We start from the raw sequence: 25,161 nt of genomic DNA, 5'->3' as shown, positions 1-25,161 counted from the left end.
AGCGTGTTCCTTAGTCTAGATTAAGTAACCTACACATTTGTCTCTCTTTTTAAATGCTTCATAAATGCAATTCATTTTAATTAGCAGATACCTATGATCCTTTAGAATGCTTCATTGTTTTCATTTGCAAATGTGTTGTTTGTGTCACAGTATTCACTCTGGATTATCAGTAAGCAACATCTGTTATCACCCATTGACTTCCTTTTCTAATTGCTTTAAATGTTTTTCTCCTTAAGGACCCAGCATTAAATTCAGAGATGAATTCCATCCAGTTTTCATATCTCCACTTGGGCTTCCAGAACTATATTTTGTGGACTGCACAGATGATGGTATGAAACTTCTTTTTTATTGGCTGTTGGTAAGCTATGAATAATTACACACACTAGGCTTATTTGAGCACTTCATAGAATATCTGACCTCATTCGTTCATTCAGAAATATTTATTGAGCACCTACTGCGTGTCCTCTATGAGCTTTATCAAATTCAATTATTCAGTTATGCCACTGAGTACTACATGGTCATAAAAGCCATAATGGTGGAAAGAAGCCATGTCGGTTGTTCAAATATGGAGAAATTGACTAAATATGGAGATTTAAGACATTGGCTGGCCTATAGGAAAGTTTCTTGCCAGATATTACTCCCTGATTCATAAATTTGCTCAAGGCTCAGCCTTTACTCACCTACATTCAAAAAAAAAAAAAATTCTGAGACACAAAATTTGACAAATTAATTGTAACTATCTTATTTTTATAGTCTTCCCACAATTTACCAAATGCTTTCACATCTCATGTTTCTTTTGATCCTCATGATAGTCCTGGTAGGCAGAGATAGCAGGTGGTAGCCTTGGTATCTCCATTCTCCTAAAGAAGATAAAGAATCAAAGGACTTAAATAGCCTCCCCAACTTCACACAGCTAACACATGATCAAGTCAGGACTGGATTCCAGGGTTTCTTACTTCTAGTCAAGTTCTTCCACATAATGCACCGAATAAGGCTATCTGAGAAACATATCCAAACTTAACATTTGAATGGATAACAGGGTATAGGAGGTAAAAATTCTACTTTAAAATAAGGCTCTCCCCAATGACTAAACAGAAATCAAATGAGAAATTATCTGCTTCTCCTCTGATCTGCTAATTTTAAGTCAATCTGCCCATTCATTTTTTTTTTACCTGTTGGAATGTTCATATCAGTGGACTCATAGTAACAAATGAAGCAAGGAGAGGCCAGGCTGGTAAAGGAGAGGGTTGGAGGTAAGGTGTGGAGATACTGGGTTAGGGTGGGGTGGGAGTGAAGAGACTGGGGAGGATGGAGAGCCTATAACACTAAGTCAGTGTTTTCAAACTTTTCATTATTACCTTACTAGGGAGTGATAGACATTTTCCCCCTAATCATTCCTCCATGAAATTTTAATAAATCTTAATATATCTGTTTATGTACAGTATGTATATCAGGGCTTTTTTATACATCAAAAGAGTAAGATTTTTTTTCATCCCCTTTGGGCTGGTACTACTCTTCTTGAGAACGCATGAACTAGATGACATCACTATTCAAAGCATTCCCTGAAAAAACAATTGTAAGGAAAACTGACCCAAGTATAGACAAGTGTCTATTCTTGTTCTTCCGTTAAGGGAACAATATGAAGATATGGCTGTAGAAGAAGGACAAATGGGCAATACAAATGTGTAGGTCACTTCCCCCTTTAGACTTAATGATCTTTTAGATGTCATATAGAATTAGGGCCCTTGGGTGGCTCAGTTGGTTGAGCATCAACTCTTGGTTTTGGTTCAGGTCACAATCTTGGGGTCATAGGATTGAGCCCCACGTGGGACTCTGTGCTCAGCACAGTCTGCTGGAGATTATCTCCCTCTCCCTTTCCTTCTGCTCTTCCCCCTGCTCTCCCCCTCCTCTCTAAAATGAATAAATAAAATCTTTAAAAAAATAAAAACACAAAAATCTTAAAGAATCTTTACTGAAATTTTTATATTTGATCAATTTATTCAGGAAAACACTTTTTTTTTATTCAGGAAAACACTTAATTGGGAATTAACAAAGTAATAATTTTCAGATATCTGTGGTTGGTATGTCCTAAAATGTATGGCATATATGACTATATACATGACTGAGAAAAAGATTTTGGTACTTGATATTTGGGAATAAAACTAATTGCCAGAAATACCTTTATATTTGTTTTTCTAAGTTAATATAACAAGAGAAGATACACTTGAAAGATTATTTCTGTGCAGCCCATGCATCTTGTTATAGTTCACTTTCAGTTTATATTCTACTATCTTATTTTCAGGGGTGACAATAGGTGCGGGATACAGCCTGGCCCAGTTGAATGATGCCTTACATCTTATTGTTTTGGAGCAACCAAAGGAGAAGACTAAGACTTACAGTGCTCTCCTGAAGCATCTGAGGACACTTGCCGGAGCCCAGATAAGGAATATGGCGGTATGCACCCTAGTATGCACCCTGTTATAGACAGCGATACAGTCTGTTCAGTTTCACAAAACATTCTGAAGAGGAATCCCCAGGCAATGTTGAACAAATCTCTACAATGTAAGTGTGAGTGTGTGAATGTACCCAAAGTAAGAGTTATCGCACTGCATGTAAGTGTGCATCCAAAGTGAGAGATGGCTTATTATATCACAAGATTATGGTACTGGAGTCTGAAGATGCCCAAATTCTAAATCCATCCTGTCACCCATGAGCAGTATGATCCTGGAGAAGCCACTTGACCTCTGTAGGCCACTATTTCCTCATTCTAAGTGTTAAAGTTCAACCAAATGGACTCTCCAGCTCTATCAGCCTATGAAATATGTCTTATCCAAGGTATAATAAACAAGAGCCTATGTTTTAAAAATACTCTATTATGGCTGTTTCTCTGCACTATGCTCAGTTTCTTAATGTCTGCATCCACATGTCTATTCATGGATGTCCCCCAATTGTCTAGCTTATTGAGGTATCCTTATTATAAAAGATTTAAGAGTAATTGGTGTGGACCACTGCCCATTCCACACGTGATGGAGAGTTCAGTGGGACTTTGAGGGAGGTCATTTCTCCTGATTGTCTCTGCCCCTATTTCTGTCATTCCCAAAATTCACTATATGTTTTTACCTTCTACGTCTTCTGTCTCTTTTTCTGGACCAAGTTATTACTCTCAACATCACCCCTTGCCCACCATCCTCTCAAAGTTTCCCATTCAAGGCTATGTCTGAAGCAATTTTATTGATAATTTGGAGTACCAAAGAAAAACTCTATTGCACAGCAGTACAGCAAGCATCTTGAATGGGAATGCTACATATCCCAGTTCTTCAGAGTTTACTCAGAGTCTATCTAGTCCCCACTTTCCCCCCATATTATTGGACACTCATACTAGCATCAGCTCTCAAAGAAATTTTCTTCTTCATTACACATGGGAAAGGAACATTTTCTCAGGATAAGTGTGAACTGGAGTCAGGGATAGGAATCTTGCACAATATGTAGCCTTGACTATTTAGCTGCCCTAAAACAATACCAGATCATTCTATGAAGCAAAGAAGAGAATTAAAAAATTAGATTAAAACTTACACAAATCACTATACATGTTATTTGTCAAATAACTAGCTTTAAAAAAAATGTTATCTCTTTTTATTTAGACTTTAGGAGGACATGTGGTGAGCAGACCTAATTTTTCTGACCTAAATCCCATTTTAGCAGCAGGAAATGCTACTATCAATCTGCTATCTAAAGGTAAGAGATAAGCTTTGGGCATTCTATTTTTAAATTATCACTGTCAGTTATATAGCTCCTTTCATAAACCATGAACTAGGAACCCAACTATGTCTAACTTAGACTCATCAAATATATAGGCTATATCTACAGTACCTCAAATGTAGGGATGAAATGGAGATTAATTATCCTGTTCTCAGATGTTCTATATCTTGTAGATCAGATAAGTTGCTGAACCTGACAATTTTTCTTAACTATTTGGCCACATTTGTGTACAGTCCAAATTGTAATATCAAAGCATTTTTAAAAATGAAATGTATATCTGCAGTTTTAAAGCTTTATAGCACACTGCATTCAAAGTTTTGTAAAGATGGAAATTTTTCTTATAGGACTTTTCATTTAAGATTTTAAGATTTTATTTTTAAGTAGTCTCTATACCCAGTGTGGGGCTCAAACTCACAATCCCAAGATCAAGAGTCACATGTTCTACTGACTGAGCCAACCAAGTGCTCCTAGGACTTTTCATTCTAAACAAAATCAAATTTGAAGAACATATTACTCATTATTTCTCTCTTTATTCAAAGTCAGCTTAAGCTTTGCCAAAGGAAAATTATTTAAACTTACTGAAATAACAATAAATGCATCATAGAGCTATTGATGTAAGATACCCTCTCTTCGATTAAAATCACATTTTTAGGGGCACCTGGGTAGCTCAGTCAGCTGAACATCCAAGCCTTGATTTCAGCTCAGGTCATGATCTCAGGGTCATGGGATTGAGTCCCACCTTGGTTTCTACGCTGAGTAGGGAGCCAGCTTGGGATTCTCTCTCCCCCTCTGCTCCTCCCCTCCCCAGCTCACATACATGCTCTCTCTCTCAAAAAAAAAAAAAAAAGAGAGAGAGAGAAAAAAAGAAAAAAGAAAAGAAAAGAAATCACATTTTTAAAATATACAGTGGATCAAATAAGAGAGTATTATAAACTCTTTAAGAAAAAAAACTCTATTGGGCAGGCCAGGTGGCTCAGCGGTTTAGCTCCGCCTTCAGCCCAGGGTGTGATCCTGAAGGCCCAGGATCGAGTCTTGCATCGGGCTCCCTGCATGGAGCCTGCTTCTCCCTCTGCCTGTGTCTCTGACTCTCTCTCTCTCTCTCTCTCTCTCCTCTCTGTGTATTCTCATGAATAAATAAATAAAATATTTTTTTAAAAAAAGAAAAAAGGGATCCCTGGGTGGCGCAGCGGTTTAGCGCCTGCCTTTGGCCCAGGGCGCGATCCTGGAGACCCAGGATCGAATCCCGCTTCGGGCTCCCTGCATGGAGCCTGCTTCTCCCTCTGCCTGTGTCTCTGCCTCTCTCTCTCTCTCTCTGTGACTATCATGAATAAATAAATAAAATATTTTAAAAATAAAATAAAATAAAATAAAAAATAATAAAAAAATTTTAAAAACCCTATATATCAGGCATTTCACCTCTGCCACTTGTCCCACCTCTAGCACTTTGAACAGATCATTTAACCTCTCTGGACCTCCGGACCTTAGTTTTCTCATTTGTGAAACACATTGTATTAGGTTGTTTCCAAATACATTTAAAGTTCCTCAAGGCCAAAACTGGGGAGTCGTGTATAATGAATGCTAAGAACCAGAAAAGACTTTTTTTTTTTTTTTTTAAGATTTTATTTATTTATTTGAGAGAGAGAGAGAGAGAGCCGGCACGAGTGTGGTTAGTTGCACAGGGAGATGAAGAAGCTGACCGGGCAGGAAGCCTCATGTGGGGCTCGACCCCAGGTCCCCAAGATCATGACCTGAGCCGAAAGCAGGCACTTAACCAACAAGCCACCCAGGCACTACCAGAAAAGACTTTTCAGATTATCTAGTCTAACCCTGTCATTTTGCAAATGAGAAACTGGGAGCCTCAAAGATTCTGTGACTTGCCTAAGATGACCCAGCCTAGAAGCTGCAAGTAGGAACCACATCTTTTGGCTTCTAGCTTGCAGTCTCTTTCCACCAGATGCATCACATCTATCCCTTGCTGCATATTCTCCAGTTTAATAAATTCATTCTAATCAGGTCATTTCCTTTAACAGAAGGAAAACGGCAGATTCCTTTGAACAGCCATTTCCTGGAGAGATCCCCTGAAGCCAGCCTTAAATCGGAAGAGATTGTGTTATCTGTTTATATTCCCTACTCTACTCAGGTAAAGGCGCCTTGACTCACTGCGCACTGGCAGGGAGCCCAGCTTGCCCTGAAGGTAGACTTTGGGTATGCTCACAGGAAGGGGCAAATTCTCATGGGACCATTTGATTTCCTTTTATATCAGAACAACATTGTGACTTTCATGGACTCTAGGCACTTTTACCTTTGTGGATCCCTTTCTCCATAAAAAATAAAATAAAATTTTAAAAAATATGACTTTCTCAGTATAAAAAGTCAAGTCTCACTCAGTGTTATATATTCATTATTATTGTATTCATTTTTTTCTTTTGTTTTTAAAAGAAATTAAAAGGAAAACATTTCTTGATATTCTAATAGTGTTGTAGAGTGATAGATGGTGGCTACACTGGGTGAGCAAAGCATAAGGTATAGAGATGTTGAACCATTATGTCGTACACCTGAAACTAATGTAACATTGTGTGTTAACTATGTTAACACATTTCAGTTAACTATACTGAAATTTTTTTTAGTTTTTAAAGAAAAAGTAACATTTCTGTGGGCCCTATCTCACTGCAAACAGAGAGCCCTTTGTGTGAGTTGAATTTTTTACTTCAGATAAATATTCATCTTAGCCAAGATTGTGAAAATTATAATCAGTTTCATCTATAGCGAGTTTCTAGTAAACTGAAAGTTCATTATCATAAAGATACTTCCAAATCAACCAACATTTATTAGCCACTTTAAATAAAATTATTTGTTTATTAACTATCTACCACTCTACATGCCAAGCACAATGCTGAATCCAGAAAACACTACACTTATTTCATAAGACACGGGGTCCTGTCCTCAAAGGTCTCTAAATCTAAGAGGAAGGGCTTGAAATAGGAAATCGCTGACCATCTCAGACAGGGAATGTGTGCACAAAGAGACAGGGTAGTTCCAGTGACAGGGAGAGTCTTCCCTGGGTGTTGCTCTTCCTCTGGAAGAGAGGAAAGATCACTAGAGAGAAGTGGGTGCTCATTCCAGGTGGGAGAACAACTTGGGGATAGAGGCTTGGTGGAGTGGCAGGGTGGCTGGAGCAACACTGTGAGATGTGGCTGAGAGGGAGGCTGGGGCTCCATCACCAAGCAGCTCTATTGTTCCATCAAGGAATTTGTCCATGTCCTAGCAGATAGCCATCTTTGAGGGCCTTTATTAGAGCAAATAAAATCTTAATGAAAAGTGGTATTAGGAATACCAATCTAATAAGAAAAATTGAGGAAAAGCTGATTAGAAGATAACCTGAAGGTTGAATGGCCAGTTGAGAGGCTAATGCAGTAATGCAGTAATTCAGGTGGGTGAGCGAGAGGGTGGTGGCAGCTGGAATAGGGAGGGAAGTCCCCACCTATCAGTATAGTGGAATAAATATGGTCAAATGTGTCTCAAGCATCTCTTTATCACTTTTGCTTTCTAAATAAAATATATTTTATCTTTGACAGGGTCCATGGTGGCACCCCTACCAAGATGGGGCCACACAAATAGGCTTTCCTACTTTGTGGCTCTAATATTTCACACTAGTAATGAGATTAAGCCTAGAATGAGAGATTGAAATCTGGGAGGCACTTTTTTAAAAAATATTTTATTTATTTATTCATGAGAGACACAGGCAGAGGGAGAAGCAGGATCCCTGCAGAGAGCCCAATGTGGGTCTTGATCCCAGGACCCCAGGATCATGACCTGAGCCAAAGGCAGACACTCAACCACTGAGCCACCCAGGTGACCATGGAAAACACTTTAAAGACCACGTGATCCAGTGGTTTCCAAGCTTTTTTCTTTTCTTCCTTTTTTTTTTTTTAAGAGTAAAACTCTACACACACCTGAATTTTACAGAGAATGCCAAACTGAAACAGTTAAAAGTGGAGGTGTGGTAGTTCATCAGAAGAGGCAGCACACCTCCTGATTTTCCCTTACTGCTCTCAGCAGCCCCAAAGGCACCATCTGATCATATGCAACTTCTCATTTTAAAGAAAATTAAGACCCAAACAGTTTAAATCATTTCCCTGAGGCCACACGTGGTAACTCGGAGTTGAAAGTAAATGAGCATAGACTCTGGAGCCCCACTGCCTAGATTTCAACTTCAATTCTACCACTTACTGTAGGACCTTGTAGAAGTTATGTAACCTCTCCGTTTCCTCATCAGTAAATTAGAAATGAGTACAGTTGCTCTGAGGATCAAATATTAATACCTGAAAAAAAAAATATTAATACCTGTAAGGCCCCATGGGCCGGTACTCACATACAGCCAACATGGTAGTCAACAGCATCATTTACAGGATCCTCTTCATTATAACTAATCATCAGCATTGTTGTCATATGGCAGAGAGTGGAGAAGAACACTAAATATTCTGGGTGTTTCTCTGTTTCCAGTGGCACTTTGTGTCAGGACTCCGGCTGGCCCAACGTCAGGAGAATGCCTTTGCCATTGTCAATGCTGGCATGAGTGTGAAGTTTGAAGATGGTACAGACACAATCAAGAACCTTCAAATGTTCTACGGAAGTGTTGGCTCCACTGTTGTCTCTGCAAGCCAAACGTGCCAGCAGCTCATCGGAAGGTATGTGACAGCACATCTGGATATGAAACACAGCACTTTGTATTTTAATATTTTAATGAAGATAGCACTTGGAGAATTTTTCTCTGATTACATACATATTACATAATCATATAGGAAATTTAAACGCTGTGGAAGAATATAAAGAAAATAAAAGTCACTCAAAAGCCAACCTTCTTCAGGTGCATGGGTGGCTCAGTGGTTGAGCATCTGCCTTTGGCTCAGGACATGATCCCGGGGTCCTGGAATCGAGTCCCACATCAGCCTCCCTGTGAGGAGCCTGCTTCTCCCTCTGCCTATGTCTATGCCTCTCTCTGTGTCTTTCATGAATAAATAAATAGAATCTTTAAAAAAAAAAGTAGGAACAAAAGCCAATCTTCTTCAATTCTTCTTCAATTCTTTTATTATAGTTTCTATAATAAGATGAATGTACAAATTAATCTAAGTAGATATTATCTTCAAATTTTCTTTTTATTAACCTGCAACATAAGTAAATGTTTCTAATACTGGGCCGTACGACATCTGAAAATGTCCTCCCTCCACCACAGAAAGAAGATGAAATATTCAAAAGGTTAAATGGTCTTCATCCTATCACTCTCATTGTTTCTAATGTTTGGAAATTAAGTTTCAAAAATTCTTCCAAGTAGTGCTTTCATAATAATTTTTTATCTACCATAATATTCATTGTCAACAGGGCAGCACAACTAAATGTGGCTTTCTTTTCTCAGATACTAAAATGTTTTGATGCTTTCAAAGCATGTATAAACTTTCCTTTGTGACAGTGTTACAACTATCATCAATAATTGGGTCATTTTCCGGTCATTACCTGCGCATGTGTGTGCCAGGCTTGACCTGTTTGCTGTGGATACAGCAGGGAACAAGACAGAGATTCCTTGGGAAGCTCTGATTTTAGTACTTTGTTACCCAAGCTCTTTGAGGGGAGTCATCATTCCCAGGCCTTGAAGTTACATATAATAATAAAGGAGGACAGTAAGGAAAATTTGGAAGCCACTGCAGCAGATTCTAAAGAAAGCTAGTGACATGTGTGAGGGTATTTTGTCCAGACTCCAAAGATGAAAGCTGATTTCCTCCATCTTCCCCTGCTCTGTCAGTTTAGCCAGTCTTCAGCTCTTCTGTGACCTGTTTGCATTCTTCTCTACAAGGCAATGGGATGACCAAATGCTGAGCGATGCCTGCCGATTGGTCCTGGATGAGATTGACATTCCGCCAGCCGCTGGGGGCGGCATGGTAGAGTACAGGCGAACCCTCATCATCAGCTTACTCTTCAAATTCTACCTCAAAGTGAGGCGAGGACTGAATAAAATGGTAAATGACTTCTCCAGTCTCTGAGCCTTGACATTCTGAGCTGTCTGTACTGTGAAGGACTCCCCCTTCCCTTCCCTACTGCATCAAGGTTATCAGATGATGAGGACAGAGGGGATGGAGCCCACAGAGTGCAGCCTCCCAGCCTCCTTTGCCCTTCTTCTCTCTCCCCTCTCCTTCTCTCCTGGGCTGAGAAGGGGACAATCTTGCTGTTACATTTGCCCTATAGGCTGTGTGACAATACTAATATACAATATCGAGTTGATCTTCAGTAGTGAAAAGCTTTCAGTAAGTAAATTATAACATCTTTTCCTATTATAAAGAAAATATCTTGTTAAAACAATACCTTCTTTAACATTCAGAAAATGTGGATAAGCCAAAAAGGAAAAGAAAATCGTTTGTAATTCCACCACCCGTAGATAACCATTACTAATATTTTAGAGTGTATCCTTCTAAACTCTTCTTTATGGATGTGTGCATATATGTGTCACACGTATACATCTATAGAACTGTTTAGTATAGCTTGCTTATTTCACTTAGTAACAAACAGCATTCGGTGTCATCAAATATTCTTCACGACATAATCACATAATGGTTGCATGATGTGTCTATGGATAGATGAGCCATTATTTGATCTGTTCCTTACTTTTGGATATATATATATATATTTTTTTTTTTTTACTTTTGGATATTTTGATGGCTTCTGGTTTTTTAATTATTTTTTTCTTACCTAGCCTAGTTTAAAATGACCTTCACAGCAGTATTTCTCAGAGTGTGGTCCATGACTGTGACTGTCCCCATAATAAGTCATGAACTGACCCAAAAATGGCAGATAAATGACTATACACACATTTCTTTTATGGCTGAAAGCTTTATTCTATTAATTCAGCCAGTCCTTTTTTACCATTTTTGTTAACATTATTTATTATTAGCATTATCATAATATTCTAATATAAATTATTGCATACTCTTATTTATTACATAATATGTTCAGTATATATGTATATGATCAGCATATATCTAATATGTTATTACATATAATGTATTAGGTATGTTTTTGTTATTTTTTATATATTATATGTTCTCTTACATATTACATATTTTATCTTTGTAGAAAATGCAAAAACAGAGAAGCAAAAAATTTTAAAAATCAACTATAAGCCAATAATCCTACCATAAAGACTGTTAACATTTGCAATACATACATATATATTTCTCTCTTCTTTTTTTACAGGAAAAAGGGTTCATACTGTACATAAATTTTTGTAATCCTTTTTTTCACTTAATTATAATTCACGACAGTCAGTTCCCTCTTATTGGATATTTGGGTAATTCTAGTTTCTTTACTATGACAAATGATCCATAGCTGAACATCCTTGTGGATTAATCTTCATCCGCTCCCTCAGCTGCTTCTTTGAGATATATGCCCAGAAGATTGGCCTAGACTTGAAAGCACAGCCACCATTTGGAAGCGCACATATTTCCATCCATTTTGGGGGGAGAACTGGTCATAAAGGAAGTCTCCACTTCCTGGAAATAGCATACACTTTCCTGTGTGCATAAGTAGATATAGCCATGCTGCTGCTAGCCTAGGGAGCTGGACGCTCCGGACTCTCTCCCAGCAGATCTGGTGACTAATATCTGGGAGAATAAATTGGATAACCTATTTCTACATGTGTTTTTCCAAGCTAGTGACTCAGATTGTAAAGTTAAATGTGAAATAATCTTATTTTCAGGATCCCCAGAAGTTTCCTGATATCCCAGAAAAGTTCATGAGTGCTCTAGAAGATTTCCCCATAAAAACACCCCAAGGAACTCAGATGTTCCAGGTCAGTGGACAGAGTTTTTATTTTTTTATTTTTATTTTTTGAGTTTTTTATTTTCTAATCTGTCTATGCATTCAGATGCATGCATTATGCATATATCTCCCTCTTTTCAATAGCTATATTTTTTATTATTTGTACGGGTAATGTCTACCAAAACCAGCCAACATTACTTATTGTCACTCACACACGATTTGCTTGGTTTAGCTTCTATGGTTTTACTCAAGTCTTCACAAGGAATTAGATTATTAATGTCCCTCCTCCACTATTTCAGTTTTGTTGTTTAAAATATTCTCCTTTTCGTGGTAAATGCTTGTCCTTTCTTCAAAACCGGACTCTAAAAAAAAAAAAAAAAAACGGACTCTACATTCACTGCTTCTAGGAAGCCTTCCCTGCTTTAATACAGTCACCCTAAATCTCCCAGGAACTTGTATATTTTCTTTGCACCATAGTAGTTATATAAACTGTTCTTCATTGCTCTAGGAAGTTGATCTTGTCATTTTAATGTGTGTTTATGTCTATTCTGATACAAGCTTATACAATCTTTAAGAATGAGAACAATGGCTTCCTTTTGGGGAGGTGAGGGAGTAGATTATAATCAGAATATATCTTTTCCCATGATATTCAATAGACATTTATTAACGTTGACTCACAGATATGCATACCAATTGCCTATAATTTTTCTTGACTTATAAAACAGATCAGGCCAAATGAGAATGTCTGGAGGTAAAATAATTTACTTTATTCATTGACAGTGTGTGGATCCCTACCAACCCCCACAAGACCCCATCGGCCACCCAGTCATGCACCAGTCAGCCATCAAACATGCCACAGGGGAAGCTGTATTTAGCGATGACATGCCCCCAATTGCCCGAGAACTCTTCCTGGCTGTAGTCACCAGCACCAAAGCTCATGCAAAGATCATGTAAGGAAATAAAAGATGTTTCCATGTATTACTGGAATGCATTCACGATTTCACATTAAAATTGAGAACTAAATAAATAAATAAATAAATGAAATTGAGAACTTATATATTTAAGTCAACTAAGAATATTCATTTCCTCTTCTGGATGAAAATCAGTCCTTTTTTAAGCATATTTTTGAAAGCATCTAATGCCAAGAGCCCAAACACCTGCTAAATAAATGTTGGCACTTTTCAACACAGAGTTCTGTCCCATGATTTAGTTATGAGGTCCATTGTAATTTTTCCCTGTGTATGAGGAATCATTTATATTGTACTCTGAACTCACTCCTGCAACTTTGATGTGCATTTTCAAATTTTCTCTCCTAGATCCTTTGATGCTTCAGAAGCCCTGGCCCTTCCAGGTGTTGTTGATGTGATAACAGCAGAGGATGTGCCAGGAAGTAATAACCATCGTGGAGAGATTCTCTATGCGCAGAATGAGGTGTGTGATTTCTATGGGGCCTATTATTATTCAAATGCTCCACTGGAGACACCAAAATGACTATTGGTTTTGACTCTAACATCCATGGATTCATGTTCACATTACAAAAACTTACAGGGAACCAGGGACTCCACATCAGTGATTCTCAAATTCTCTCTTGAATTGTGGACCCTTTTGAGATTCTCATCGTAAGTCCTAAAGCCCTCTCTCAAAGAAGGCTTCTAAAATAATTATGAAAACTGTAAAAGCAATATAGAGCCTAGGACATTAAAAGAACCAACAGAATTTCAGGATGACTGGATTAAAGTGTGTGGTATGGGAATGGTGAGGAATGTACCTGAAAACAATCAGAAGCCAGGTAATTAAGTTCTATACCCAGTTTTTGTACCCTCTAAATCCCACTCAAGCCAATGTTTTAAATTATTCTCATAGGTAGAAACTAATCTTTCTTTTGGTCCAGAGACCCAAATGGGTAAATGTAAGAATGTGGGGACAGTTATTTCTTTTTAATGATTCTGTGTCTTAGCTAATCTCCACGTGTGGCTTTTCTGCAGGTGATCTGCGTGGGTCAGATTATCTGCACTGTGGCTGCTGACACCTATGCTCATGCACGAGAGGCGGCTAAAAAAGTGAAGATCACTTATGAAGACATAGAACCAAGGATTATCACAATAGAGGTAGTCAGGCCACTTTGTGTCTTCTAGAATGACTAGGGCAATATACTTCTGGCATAAGCCAACTGATAAAGGCACAAAATAGTATACTTTGGGCTCCATCTATACTTTGTTCAGTGTTATCTATAGATTCCCAGGGAAGGCTCCAGCAACCTGCACCTCGAGGCATAATACTGAGAATTTGCCTGCCTGGATTTCCCTTTCCTTCCTGTGACCACTTCTCCTCCCATTGCTTTTTGCCAAGCCATGTCCTCAGAATACAGATAAGTAACACCAGAGGAATGTCCTTATGACCCATGTAAAACTAGTCAGTGGGAAAATCCACAGCACTGTGAAACTAAAAACAGTTGTGACGTTCACTGATTTATTAACATAACTCCCACTTCCTATAAGCTCTGGAAACAGAAATCCTGGATTTGTATTCTGACTCCATCTTTTAAAGGCCTCTTAATAGCAATGAAAATTTTAGCAAGTTACTTAAATTCCACTTATTTTCTCAACTGTAAAATAGGAACTATAAAATCACCTACAGAAAGGTCATGTGAGTTTAGATGAGAAAACCCAAGTGAAATGCTTATGGCAGCACCTGGGGAGATGTGAAATGCATGCAGTAAAAATTTGCTATTATTTTTGTTTTAGTTGTTGTTATTAATGAAGGCAAGAATGTGTTGCTTGGTGCTTTGTAGCCCCAGTGTTAGCAAAGTGCTAAGCCTGTGGTCTGTCCTAATAAATGTGTGTAGTGGAGGGAGAGATGAATAGGTGGGTACATGAGCACTACGAAACCCAGCCACGTAGGATGCAGTCTTCGATATCCTCTGATTCTCCTCTGTTCTTCCCAAGATTTGCCAAGTTCAAGTCTTTCCCAGTTATCTTTTAAATGCCTCTAGGTCTGCCCCCTTCTTTCCATTCTCAATTTCAGTCCCATTCCACCCTTTAGCCCAGATCTCACCATTTATTGTCAGATTTACTAGAGTAACCACTTGAAGAGGTTCTTGTACTCCATTTCAATCTGTTAACTTTTCTAAGCCTCAATGTTCATCAGGTCACTTTTCTTATACAATCATGTCCTCCTCAATAAGGTTTGTAGCATAGAATTCATGATCTTTCATAGTCCAAAGTCAGTTCACCTTTGAAGTTCATCCAGATGCTTTTTGATAGAAAACCTGCTCCCCAGCCATCCTAGCCTTGTTCTTTTTTTGGCCTGTCAGCTTGTTTTCAACCTCAAACTATTGCTTTCTGAGGTATCCTTGACTTCAAAAGATTTTCCCTCTCTTCTCTAACTGTCCTAATTCCACACAATTCAGCACCTAATTTAGGTCACCTACGCAAGGCCATTTCTGAGCATCTCCAGTTCCATCAGCCTTCTCCTTGGTAAAGGAAGTAGAGAATATTCTCTTATCTGCCCCCACCCCCCACACCACAAAGTTGGCACCTTAATACCCAACTGCGTCAGGTCATCACTCAGCATTCTAGAGGATGGGACCTTGTTTCATATATGCTTGTCTCTCCCTCAGCTTCCTCAGAGCCCTGAACAAAACTGAGTTACCCATGCCTGTTGTCCATTGTAACCCAGTTTCTGCTGACTCTCCACACTGCTCGGATTGTCTGTTGTGGTGCGTGAATATCTGATAGAGCAGGTGCCTATCAGTTTGATGGGGGATGAATGGCTTATTAGGATGTGAAAAAAAAATCTAAATATTGTTTCGGTTTATTTGTTTTCCCCCTGCAGCAAGCCCTAGAGCACAATTCATTTTTTACCACTGAAAAAAAAATCGAGCAAGGAAATGTAGAGCAAGCCTTTAAATATGTTGATCAAATCATTGAAGGTAAGTGGTCTTGGGCCAGAAAAATAACTCCTCTAAAGTTGACTCTAACTTCTATCATCTGGTTTGAGAAATAGTGAAGCTCCAATGCAGAGCTCTCAACCGCATGTGATTTTTAAATCAAAATTTAAAGTGCACAAATAATAAGTTTGCAGTTTGATGAAATTTTACATATACATATAAATCTATGTAAACATTACCCACATCAAGATACAGAACACTTTCCAAGCTCCTGGCTGGCTCAGTTGGTAGAGCATTCAATTCCTGGTCTGGTGGTTGTAAGTTTAAGCCCCACACTGGGTGTAGAGATTAAAAATTTTTAATTTTAAGATTTGAAAATAAAATCTTTAAAAATATATATAGAACACTTCCAACACCCCCAGAAAGCTTTCTCTGGCCCCCTCTCAATCAGTAACCCTCCCAAAAGTCTTTATCACTACAGAAAATTTTACGTCTTTTGAACTTCATACAAATGAAATCTTACAGTATAACTTTCTTTGTGTCTACTTCTTTGATTCCACAGTCTGTGTGGAAGATTCATCCACATTGTGCATAGATCAGTACTTCTTTTTCATTGTTTAGGAGTATTCCATTGTATTCCACAATTTATCCATTCTACTATTGATGGACTATTTAGCTATTTTCAACTTGGCGATATTATGAATAAAGTTTCTATAATATCATACATATCTTTTGGTGAACATAAGCACTCATTTCCAATGAAATATACACAGAAGTAGCATTGCTAAATAACAGTGTTTTTACGTATTTACTTTTAGAAGTTAATGCCAAACATAAAAAAAAAAAAGTTGTGTTCCAGGTATATTCCCATTAACAATTATGAGAGTTCCATTATTCGGTTATTGTCAGTCTTCTTAATTTTATCTAATCTGGTGGAGTAGTGTCTTATCATGGCCTCCGTTGAATTTCTTTGATGACTAATGATATTGAACACTTTTCAGATGTGTATTGGCCATTTTTAGATCCTCTTTTGTGAAATATATGTTCAAGTTTTTTGCCTGTTTTTTAAACTAATTAAAAGTAATAATTATAACTGATATTATAGTTACATTATATTGCTATAATTAATTTTAATATAATTAATAATATAATAATTACTTGATTTACTTACAAATCTATAGAAAGTTTCTTTGTTTTTGGTGTAAGTTCTTTGCTAGTTATAAGTATTGCACATATCTTCTTCCAGCCTGTGGATTGTGTGCTCACTGTCCTCATTACTCTTGTTCATGAACAAAAGTTCTTGATTTTAATAAAGAACAATTTGTTAGTCTTTTCTTTATGGTGCCCAGTGTTCTTGAGCCCATGAAGCAATCCTTGCCTATCCAAAGGTCATGAAAATATTTTTCTATGTTTACTCCTAGAAGCTGATAACATTTTTTAGCCTTGACATTGAAGCCTATGATCCATCTCAAGTTAATTTTTCTGTCTGGCATGACACAGGGTCAAGGTTCAGTTTTTTTCAAATGGATGTCCAATTTACCTGGCACCATCTGTTAAAAACTTATCTATTCCTTTCTTGAATTGCAGTGCAGCTTTTATGGCTTTCCAGGTGTCTACATATGTGTTGTTCTATTTCTGAACTCTTTATTAGATTCCACTCATCTGTTTATTTATCTTTGTAATAGACCACACTGTCTTACTTGCTATAACTCTATTGTAAGTTTTGAAATCTCAGAGTGTAATGTCGTTTTGCTAATTCTTTCTCAATACGACCATAGCTATTATAAGCTCTTTGCATTTCCATATGCATTTATCATCAGCTTATCAATTTTCACTAAAAATATCTTGCTGGGATTTTGACTGGAATTGCATTAAAACATTATCAAGTTAGAAACTCAAAATCTTAACAGTGATAAGTTCTAATCCATGAATAGGATAGGACATGCCTTTTATTTAGGCATAATTTCTCTCGATAACTGTAGTTTCCACTATGGAGATCTTGCACATTCTTCTTAATATTTATATCTAGTATTTGGTGTTTTATGATGCTGTTTTAAATGATATTTTTATTTCATTTTCTACTAGTTTGTGTCTAATATATAAAAACAATTAGCTTTTATATGTTGATCTTTACCTAAGAACTTTACTCAATTCACTTACTATTTTAAAAGTCTTGAATTTTCTGTATATACAATTATATATGACATATATTTTTATATACATATATATGACATATATATTTATTTATCTTTTCCAATCTTGATACTATAATTTATTTGTTGGTTTATTTGTTTGTTTGTCTGCTTTGACTTACTGAACTGGCAAAAACCTAGTTAGTATGATTTTTTTAAAAATACAAATACCAAGATCCCATCCTAGACCAGTGAAATCAGAACTTTGGAGTACAGGATGAGAGCATCAGTATTTATCTAAAAGCTCCCAGATGATCCTAAGGTATACCCAGGATTGAGAAGTACAACTCTTTACTAAGAAAATTATGTCCAGTCTTGGGTAAGAGAAATTAGTAATTTTCACAGAATCTATCACCCTCTCCTAAATAGTTGGAATAGAGAGTTTGGTAAGGCTTTTAATCATTTACTAAAATCTGGAAGACTGTTTCTTTTTTTTTTCTTTTCTTTTTTTTGGACCTTTTTGCATGACTCACATTTTGTTGTCCCAAGAACTCTTTTGACTCCTGGCAAAAATAACTCCTCACTTATTTTAGCAGCACAGGAATCTTTTGGCTAATTCTTGTGGTTGTTATTCTTAATTGAATTATAGTTTTGTCTTGTTTTGTTTTCAGATTTATTTATTTATTTATTTATGATAGACAGAGAGAGAGAGAGAGAGAGAGAGGCAGAGACACAGGCAGAGGGAGAAGCAGGCTCCATCCCAGGACTCCAGGATCGCGCCCTGGGCCAGAGGCAGGCGCTAAACCGCTGAGCCACCCAGGGATCCCCTTAATTGAATTATAGTTGACATACATTGCCTAGTTTTAAAGTAAAATACTGAAGCATTCAGTATTTTATTTCATTTTAAAGTAAAAATGCCTTCCAAATATTGAAACTAGGGCCAAATGCCTCTTCTGGTATAACCTACAAAATGATAAGGGTGTACTGAGCAAGCCAAAAATCTCAGCTAAACCATCAGAAGCAAGCTGGTTTTAGGGAAAGAAACAACTTCAGATCGACCATTTTAAACCTTGTGTCCTTTTACAAACTACTTACCTTCTATGACTCAACAATCCTAATGTCACCAGATTGAGGGACATATTGTCATTATCTCCCTCTCCCCTTTTACAGAGGAGGAAATGAGGGTTTAATAACTTGGCCAAATTCACCAAAGAAATAATAGCACCTGGATGTATGGCCAAGTTAGTCTGTATCCTCAAGTCCAGCACATCATGGAACTCACCACCCCACTTGAGAGATAAGGAAACTGAAGCCAACAGAGGAAGTGAATGACCCAGTGTCATACAGCTGGTGGTGTACAACACATTTTAATTAGAAAAAAAATGGTTTAATCAAATGATATGAAGCCCAGCTCTCCATAAGCTAAAGCAATTCTCTCCTCATAAACCAAATACCAGTGAGTCTCCTCAATTTGAGATTTTCAAATAAGCATTGTCCTGTACGTATGCCTTTCAGGTGAGGCCCACGTAGAAGGGCAGGAACATTTTTACATGGAAACACAAACTATCCTGGCTATCCCAAAAGAAGAAGATAAAGAAATGGTATTGTACGTTGGGACACAGTTTCCAAGCCATGTGCAGGTAACCAGATATTTTTGAAAATTGAGACTCCAGATGATGGCGTGCTATGAGGCACTACAATCAGGCACTCTGCTCTAGGGGACCTTGGATTCCTTCCACTCCTATGAGTGAAATTCTCTGTATACTTGACATAAGCTACAGTCCAGAATAAAGAAAACAGGGCAAATATTTCCCTAAAAGGGCAGACTTTTCAGAAAGATGAAAATCTTGCTAAGTTCCAAAATATAGGACGAGATTTACTTTACCCTTATAACAATTGATAGTGTAAAACCTAATCTCAGGGAGACCAAAGCCTTAGTATTATATTTAAATTTCCCTTTGTGTCTCATTCATGTTGCTTCTCTGTCTTAATGTTTGCATGTATTGGTGATGCACTTGTAAAGCAATTGCATTTCCAATGCTGTAGCAGGTGATTTCCAGTCCTATTCCAGTGGTTGAGATATAAGGCATTGCCTCACTCAGGCAAGTAAAGGAAATCCTCAGACATTCCCCTCTTCTGAGATGTGGAGATGTTGGTTCTAGAATAGTGACTGGCACAGGGGGATACTTAACCTGTTCTACTGGGAGGAGGAGTAATGACAAGCATTACTGAGTGGAAAAGCTGAGGTCTTCCTGGTAGAGCAGAGTGAGTTGGTACCTTGGGGTCGTGAAGGGGTGTATAGGCTCAGAGGGAGGAGGAAGCTGCTGTTCCAGGCAAAATGAAAACCTGAGGGGACTGGTGTTGAGCTGGGATGTGGCTGTGGCCTCCATGGTTGCAAGTTTTGAAGTGGACAGCAGAGGAGTGAGGAGTTACGGTTTTGCCCCTAAAAAGCTATGTGATCTCTCACAAGTTGCCAGGCACCAGTATCTTTTTCTATAAATTGAGGAAGGTGATAAAGATCACCTCTGAGATCTCTTTTGATAGAGAGTATGTAGTTCTGGGCTCCAAGCGGATAAGGTGTATGTCCCAGGTCACCACCGCTGTCTACCACCCACACCTTCTAAGGTACCACTAGTTAATTTCATGAGGCATTTCTGGGGTAGCTAGTGTACAGGGTGCTCACAGGCCACAGCCCAGAACCTGGGGCAGGATCAAAAGCAGGCTCAATAAAGGATTTGAATAGATAAAGAAGGTCTATGAATGTCTAATAAGCACATGAAATGGTGCTCACGGCATTGTTACCAGGGAAATGCACATCAAGACCACAATGAGATACCGCTCCACACCCACTAGAATGGCTGTAATCAAAAGACAGTAATAAGCATTGATGAGGATATAGGGAAATTGAAACCTTCATATATTGCTGGTGGGCACAAATGGCACATCCATTTTTCCACAGCCTGGAAAATAGCATGGCAGTTTCTAAGGATGTTAAATATAGTGACTACATAATAACCCAGTTCCATGTCTAGGTATCTAGCTGAGAGAATTGAAGTCATCTGCCCACACGAGAATTTATACTCGAGTGTTCATAGCAACACTGTTTAAAATAGCCAGAAGTGGAAACAATCCAAATGCCCATCGATTGATGAACGGGTAAACAAAATATGGTATCTCTGTACAAGGGAATATTATTCAGCTATAAATAAAAAGGAATGGAGTACTGTTCCATGGACAACATGCGTTCAACACCTTGCAAACATTATGCCAAGTGACAGAAGCCAGTTGCAAAAGACCACGTATTATATGATTACGTTTATATGAAATGTTCCAAACAGGTAAATCTATGGAGACAAAGAGTAGATCAATAGTTACCTAGTGTTGGGGGCTGGAGGGAGATAAGGAGTGACTGCTCAGTAGATCCAGAGTTTCTGTGGGGATGCTTAAAATGTTCTAAAATTAGATTATGGTGATGGGTGTACAACTCTGTAAATGTTCTAAGTATTTGTTGAATTCGGTTTCTTCAGCGAGGCAGAGGGGAAGTACATAGCTGAGGAAGTAAACTATTACATTGCACTTATATGGCTTCGGGGACTTATCTCTTGCAGGAATTTGTGGCTGCAACATTAAACATCCCAAGGAGTCGAATCGCCTGCCACATGAAAAGAACTGGAGGAGGGTTTGGGGGAAAAGTAACCAAGCCCGCTGTGCTAGGAGCTGTCGGTGCCGTGGCCGCCAATAAGTAAGAGTCACTGTAGCAGCTGTTAATGTCAGCGGTCCTGGCAATGTAGATTACCACCGTGTCCTAGTCCTGCACCCCCGCTTTGGGCCCACTAGTCCTAGCCTTTCATCTCCAAAGGGTGTGGTTGGCATGTAGGCAAAGGAACACTGGACCTGAGCCATAGGATCTGCTCTTAAACTACCACTCACTCACAAGGTCACCTTGACAGGCCACCTCAGTTTCCTCACGGATAAACTGGTGATAATAATAGCCACCTGTCTCATGAGAGTATTACATAATAGATGTAATCACTACATGCTTTGACTCAGATGTAGCCATGTATTACTTTTTCATTGACTTTAACTCTTTAAAATGTTTATGTTTTAAATTGCCAAAATAAATCAAGCTGAGATCGCCTGAGTGGAGGGAGGGCCAAAAGTGTAACCTTACAAGGGACATGTTTTGTCATGAAACAGAGTCTCCTGCTCTTGGGAATGTTCACTCAGCCTCTGCATCATCCACATGGAATAACCAGACACAGGAATAGCCATGACTTTTGTGAACCTTACTCACTAAATATTCAAGACAAACTTAACTTATCCTGGGCTACCGCTACAAAGAGAAAGTGAATACCTCAACTCATTGGCACTTTACAACAATAGAAAAGGCTGTCTTATAAGTACAGGTGTACAGGTACTAGGAACATCCTTTCAGAAGTCAGAGGAGCCCTCAATGGACATTTCATGAACAGGGAGCCTGAATGCAAAGGAGGCTGATCAGGCTCAGCAAAGCATTGGTTCTCAACCTTTCCAGCCTCTACATCCCCCATGGCAATTATTTTAATGCCCCTTTTAATATCCCAAGTAAAGTTCATAATAATATAACCTATTTATACACATAGTTGCAAAATAATCATACAATCCCTTAGGGCTATATAAAAAAATTAAAGGAAAGTAACTTATAACCAAATAATATAGCATTTTGATATATAAATCTCAGATATGACTAAACCAGGATAATAATAGTAATTGTGCTTTTTTAATTTTAGTGTTCCCACAAACTTCTTTTTTTTTTTTAAGATTTTATTTATCTATTCATGAGAGACACAGGGAGAGAGGAAGAGACATAGGCAGAGGGAGAAGCAGGCTCCACGCAGGAAGCCTGATGTGAGACTCTATCCCAGGACCCCAGGATCACGATCTGAACTGAAGGCAGACACAACTGAGCCACCCAGGTGTCCTGTCCCCACAGACTTCTGAAATGTTTAAAGCATGTGACTATCCCCATTGCCAACCTCTAAGCCTGATTATCTCAAGCCCCCCCCTCCCCATCTCTTTGTTTCTACAATTTATGAAGCATCCAGCATATTAACAGAGTCATTTCCTATAGGACTGGCCGCCCAATCCGGTTTATTCTGGAGCGTGGTGATGACATGCTGATAACTGGTGGCCGCCACCCACTCCTTGGAAAATACAAAGTGAGTGAGATAAAAAATTTTAGGAAACTGCCTAAAACATTGTTCATTGATACCCAACCAACAGTGAGAACAATTACTAAATTCCATACCATTTGAAAGGAATATTTGGATGCTGCCTATAACTGACCAGAACTTTCTGTTGAGATCCTAGTCAGCTTGGGTATCAGCCTCAGTGTCCCTCTGGAGACTGTCACATCAAACATGGTCTGATGACAACTGTGATCACATGTGTGTGTATACTAACATGGTTGTATTGAGAAGGTTGTTTTACTTATATCACCTTGCAGATTGGATTCATGAACAATGGTGTGATCAAAGCTGCTGATGTTGAATATTATATCAACAGTGGATGTACTCCTGATGAGTCTGAGTCGGTAGGAAATAGGCCTTTCCCGTAGGCTACCAGTTGAGCTGTATTGCCACACTATCTTTGCATGAATATCTGTCATGCAAAGTAGATAAATTCTATGAAGGGTTCTACTTAGAGATAAAATTTGGTTAAGTGATTTTGAATATTTGATAGATGTGAAGTTTTGTTTTGTTTTGCTTTAATTCAGGTGATAGACTTCGTCGTGTTGAAATCTGAAAATGCATATCATATTCCTAATTTCCGGTGCCGGGGTAGAGCTTGCAAAACAAATTTGCCATCCAACACGGCCTTCCGCGGATTTGGCTTCCCTCAGGCTACAGTGGTAGTGGAAGCTTACATAACTGCTGTGGCATCTCAGTGTAATTTACCCCCTGAAGAGGTAAGAAGTCAAAACCCCCTAACAAAATTTTGACATCGTTGTTTCAAATATATCTTGAGTACCTACATAGAGCATTTTATCAGCTTCTAATCAGATTCAAAGAAATAAAGTACACCATCTGTGTATCAGTTAGCTTTTGATACGTAATAAGTCAAGCACAAAATTTAATGGACTAAAATAACAGGAAGTATTTCTTCTAGGTCTCAGGGTCAGCTGGGTAGCTCTTCTGGTCTGAGCCAGTTCAACTGGAATTTATGGTCTAAGACAGCTTCATTTATGTGTCTGGTGGTCACCGGGCTGATTGATCTAGGGGACATCTCAGCTGGGAAGGGTCATTTCCACTGCAGAGTCTCGTCCTCCAGTAGACTAGCCCAGATTAGCTCTCAGGGTGGTGGTCACAGAGTTCCTAAGAGTGGCGGGAATGTGGCAAGCCTTTTTCAAGTGTCTGCCATTATTAATATGTATTATCCCATGAGCCATATAGCAAGTCATATGGCCAATCCTAGAGTCAGGGTGAAACCACCTAAGGGCATGAACACAGAGAGTGGAATGATTGCCATTTGTGCAAACATTCTTCCACAGTTCAAGATTTTGAGGGGCTAATTTGAATAGTTAAGAATAAGGAAACATTGTGTAGGAGTAAAACAATTTTGAGTGGGGAGAATTTTGTATCACCACTAACAAAACTTGTGACAAGGCTCATAATAGATGGCACCTGTTAGGAACGCTTGGGTGACTCAGCAGTTGAGTGTCTGCCTCTGGCTCACGGGATCCAGAATCGAGTCCTCCATCAGGCTTCCTGAGGGAAGCCTGCTTCTCCCTCTGCCTATGTCTCTGCCTCACTCTCTGTCTGTGTCTCTCATGAATAAATAAATAACTCTTAAAAAAAAAAAAAGATGGTACCTGCTATTTCTCAGGGTTCTGGTGAAATTAACTGAGATAATACACATTCAACTACAGCTTGGAGCATATGAAGTATTCACCAGTAGTTTCTATTGTTATTATGATTATTGTTGTTATTGTGATGTTTATATATGTACACTTGTACTTGCATATATTTTTTTTAAAGATTTAATTTATTTACTCATGAGAGACACACAGAGAGGCAGAGGCACAGGCAGAGGGAGAAGCAGGCTCCACGCAGGGAACCCGACGTGGGACTCGATCCCGGGTCTCCAGGATCACACCCTGGGCTGAATGCAGCGCTAAACCGCTGAGCCACCCGGGCTGCCTGCACTTGCATGTTTACAGCCACTTAAATAGTTTCCTCTTTAGAAGGACTTTCTTCATATCAGGTGTATGACAAAACCTTTGCTCCACTAATGGAATAAGTATGTATCCCTAAAATCCATATTATTGTCTTTCAGGTTAAAGAAATAAACATGTATAAGAGAATCAGCAAAACAGCCTACAAGCAGACATTTAATCCAGAGCCCTTGCGAAAATGCTGGAAACAATGTCTGGAAAAATCTTCATTCTATCCTAGGAAACTGGCTGCGGAGGAATTTAACAAAAAGAACTACTGGAAGAAGAGGGGCCTTGCCGTGGTCCCCATGAAATTTACTATTGGGTTCCCCGTGGCCTACTACAATCAGGTGAGGATGAGAGTGTCTGTCTTCTCGCCAGAA

General features: G+C 38.6%; 1 protein-coding gene across 3 annotated transcripts in view; it reads left to right on the top strand.

The window, feature by feature from the left end:
* LOC140625314 (aldehyde oxidase 4-like) overlaps nucleotides 1-25,161 on the top strand; it is a 64,053-nt gene that overhangs the window by 22,817 nt on the left and 16,075 nt on the right. For 2 of the 3 annotated variants that reach the window (XM_072812592.1, XM_072812593.1), the window contains exons 10-26: nucleotides 237-329; nucleotides 2,303-2,454; nucleotides 3,642-3,735; nucleotides 5,790-5,899; nucleotides 8,263-8,447; nucleotides 9,608-9,770; nucleotides 11,504-11,596; nucleotides 12,346-12,515; nucleotides 12,882-12,996; nucleotides 13,551-13,673; nucleotides 15,400-15,496; nucleotides 19,102-19,226; nucleotides 21,195-21,328; nucleotides 22,697-22,784; nucleotides 23,072-23,158; nucleotides 23,342-23,533; nucleotides 24,901-25,128. In XM_072812592.1, the coding sequence (XP_072668693.1) occupies nucleotides 237-329; nucleotides 2,303-2,454; nucleotides 3,642-3,735; nucleotides 5,790-5,899; nucleotides 8,263-8,447; nucleotides 9,608-9,770; nucleotides 11,504-11,596; nucleotides 12,346-12,515; nucleotides 12,882-12,996; nucleotides 13,551-13,673; nucleotides 15,400-15,496; nucleotides 19,102-19,226; nucleotides 21,195-21,328; nucleotides 22,697-22,784; nucleotides 23,072-23,158; nucleotides 23,342-23,533; nucleotides 24,901-25,128 (2,249 nt within the window). The remainder of the gene's footprint in view (nucleotides 1-236; nucleotides 330-2,302; nucleotides 2,455-3,641; nucleotides 3,736-5,789; nucleotides 5,900-8,262; nucleotides 8,448-9,607; nucleotides 9,771-11,503; nucleotides 11,597-12,345; nucleotides 12,516-12,881; nucleotides 12,997-13,550; nucleotides 13,674-15,399; nucleotides 15,497-19,101; nucleotides 19,227-21,194; nucleotides 21,329-22,696; nucleotides 22,785-23,071; nucleotides 23,159-23,341; nucleotides 23,534-24,900; nucleotides 25,129-25,161) is intronic. The other variant, XM_072812594.1, reaches the window with a different exon arrangement.

Source organism: Canis lupus, chromosome 36 (assembly GCF_048164855.1).
Source record: "Canis lupus baileyi chromosome 36, mCanLup2.hap1, whole genome shotgun sequence".
Taxonomy (NCBI): Eukaryota; Metazoa; Chordata; class Mammalia; order Carnivora; family Canidae; genus Canis; species Canis lupus.
This window is presented reverse-complemented; position numbering and strand designations above follow the sequence as displayed.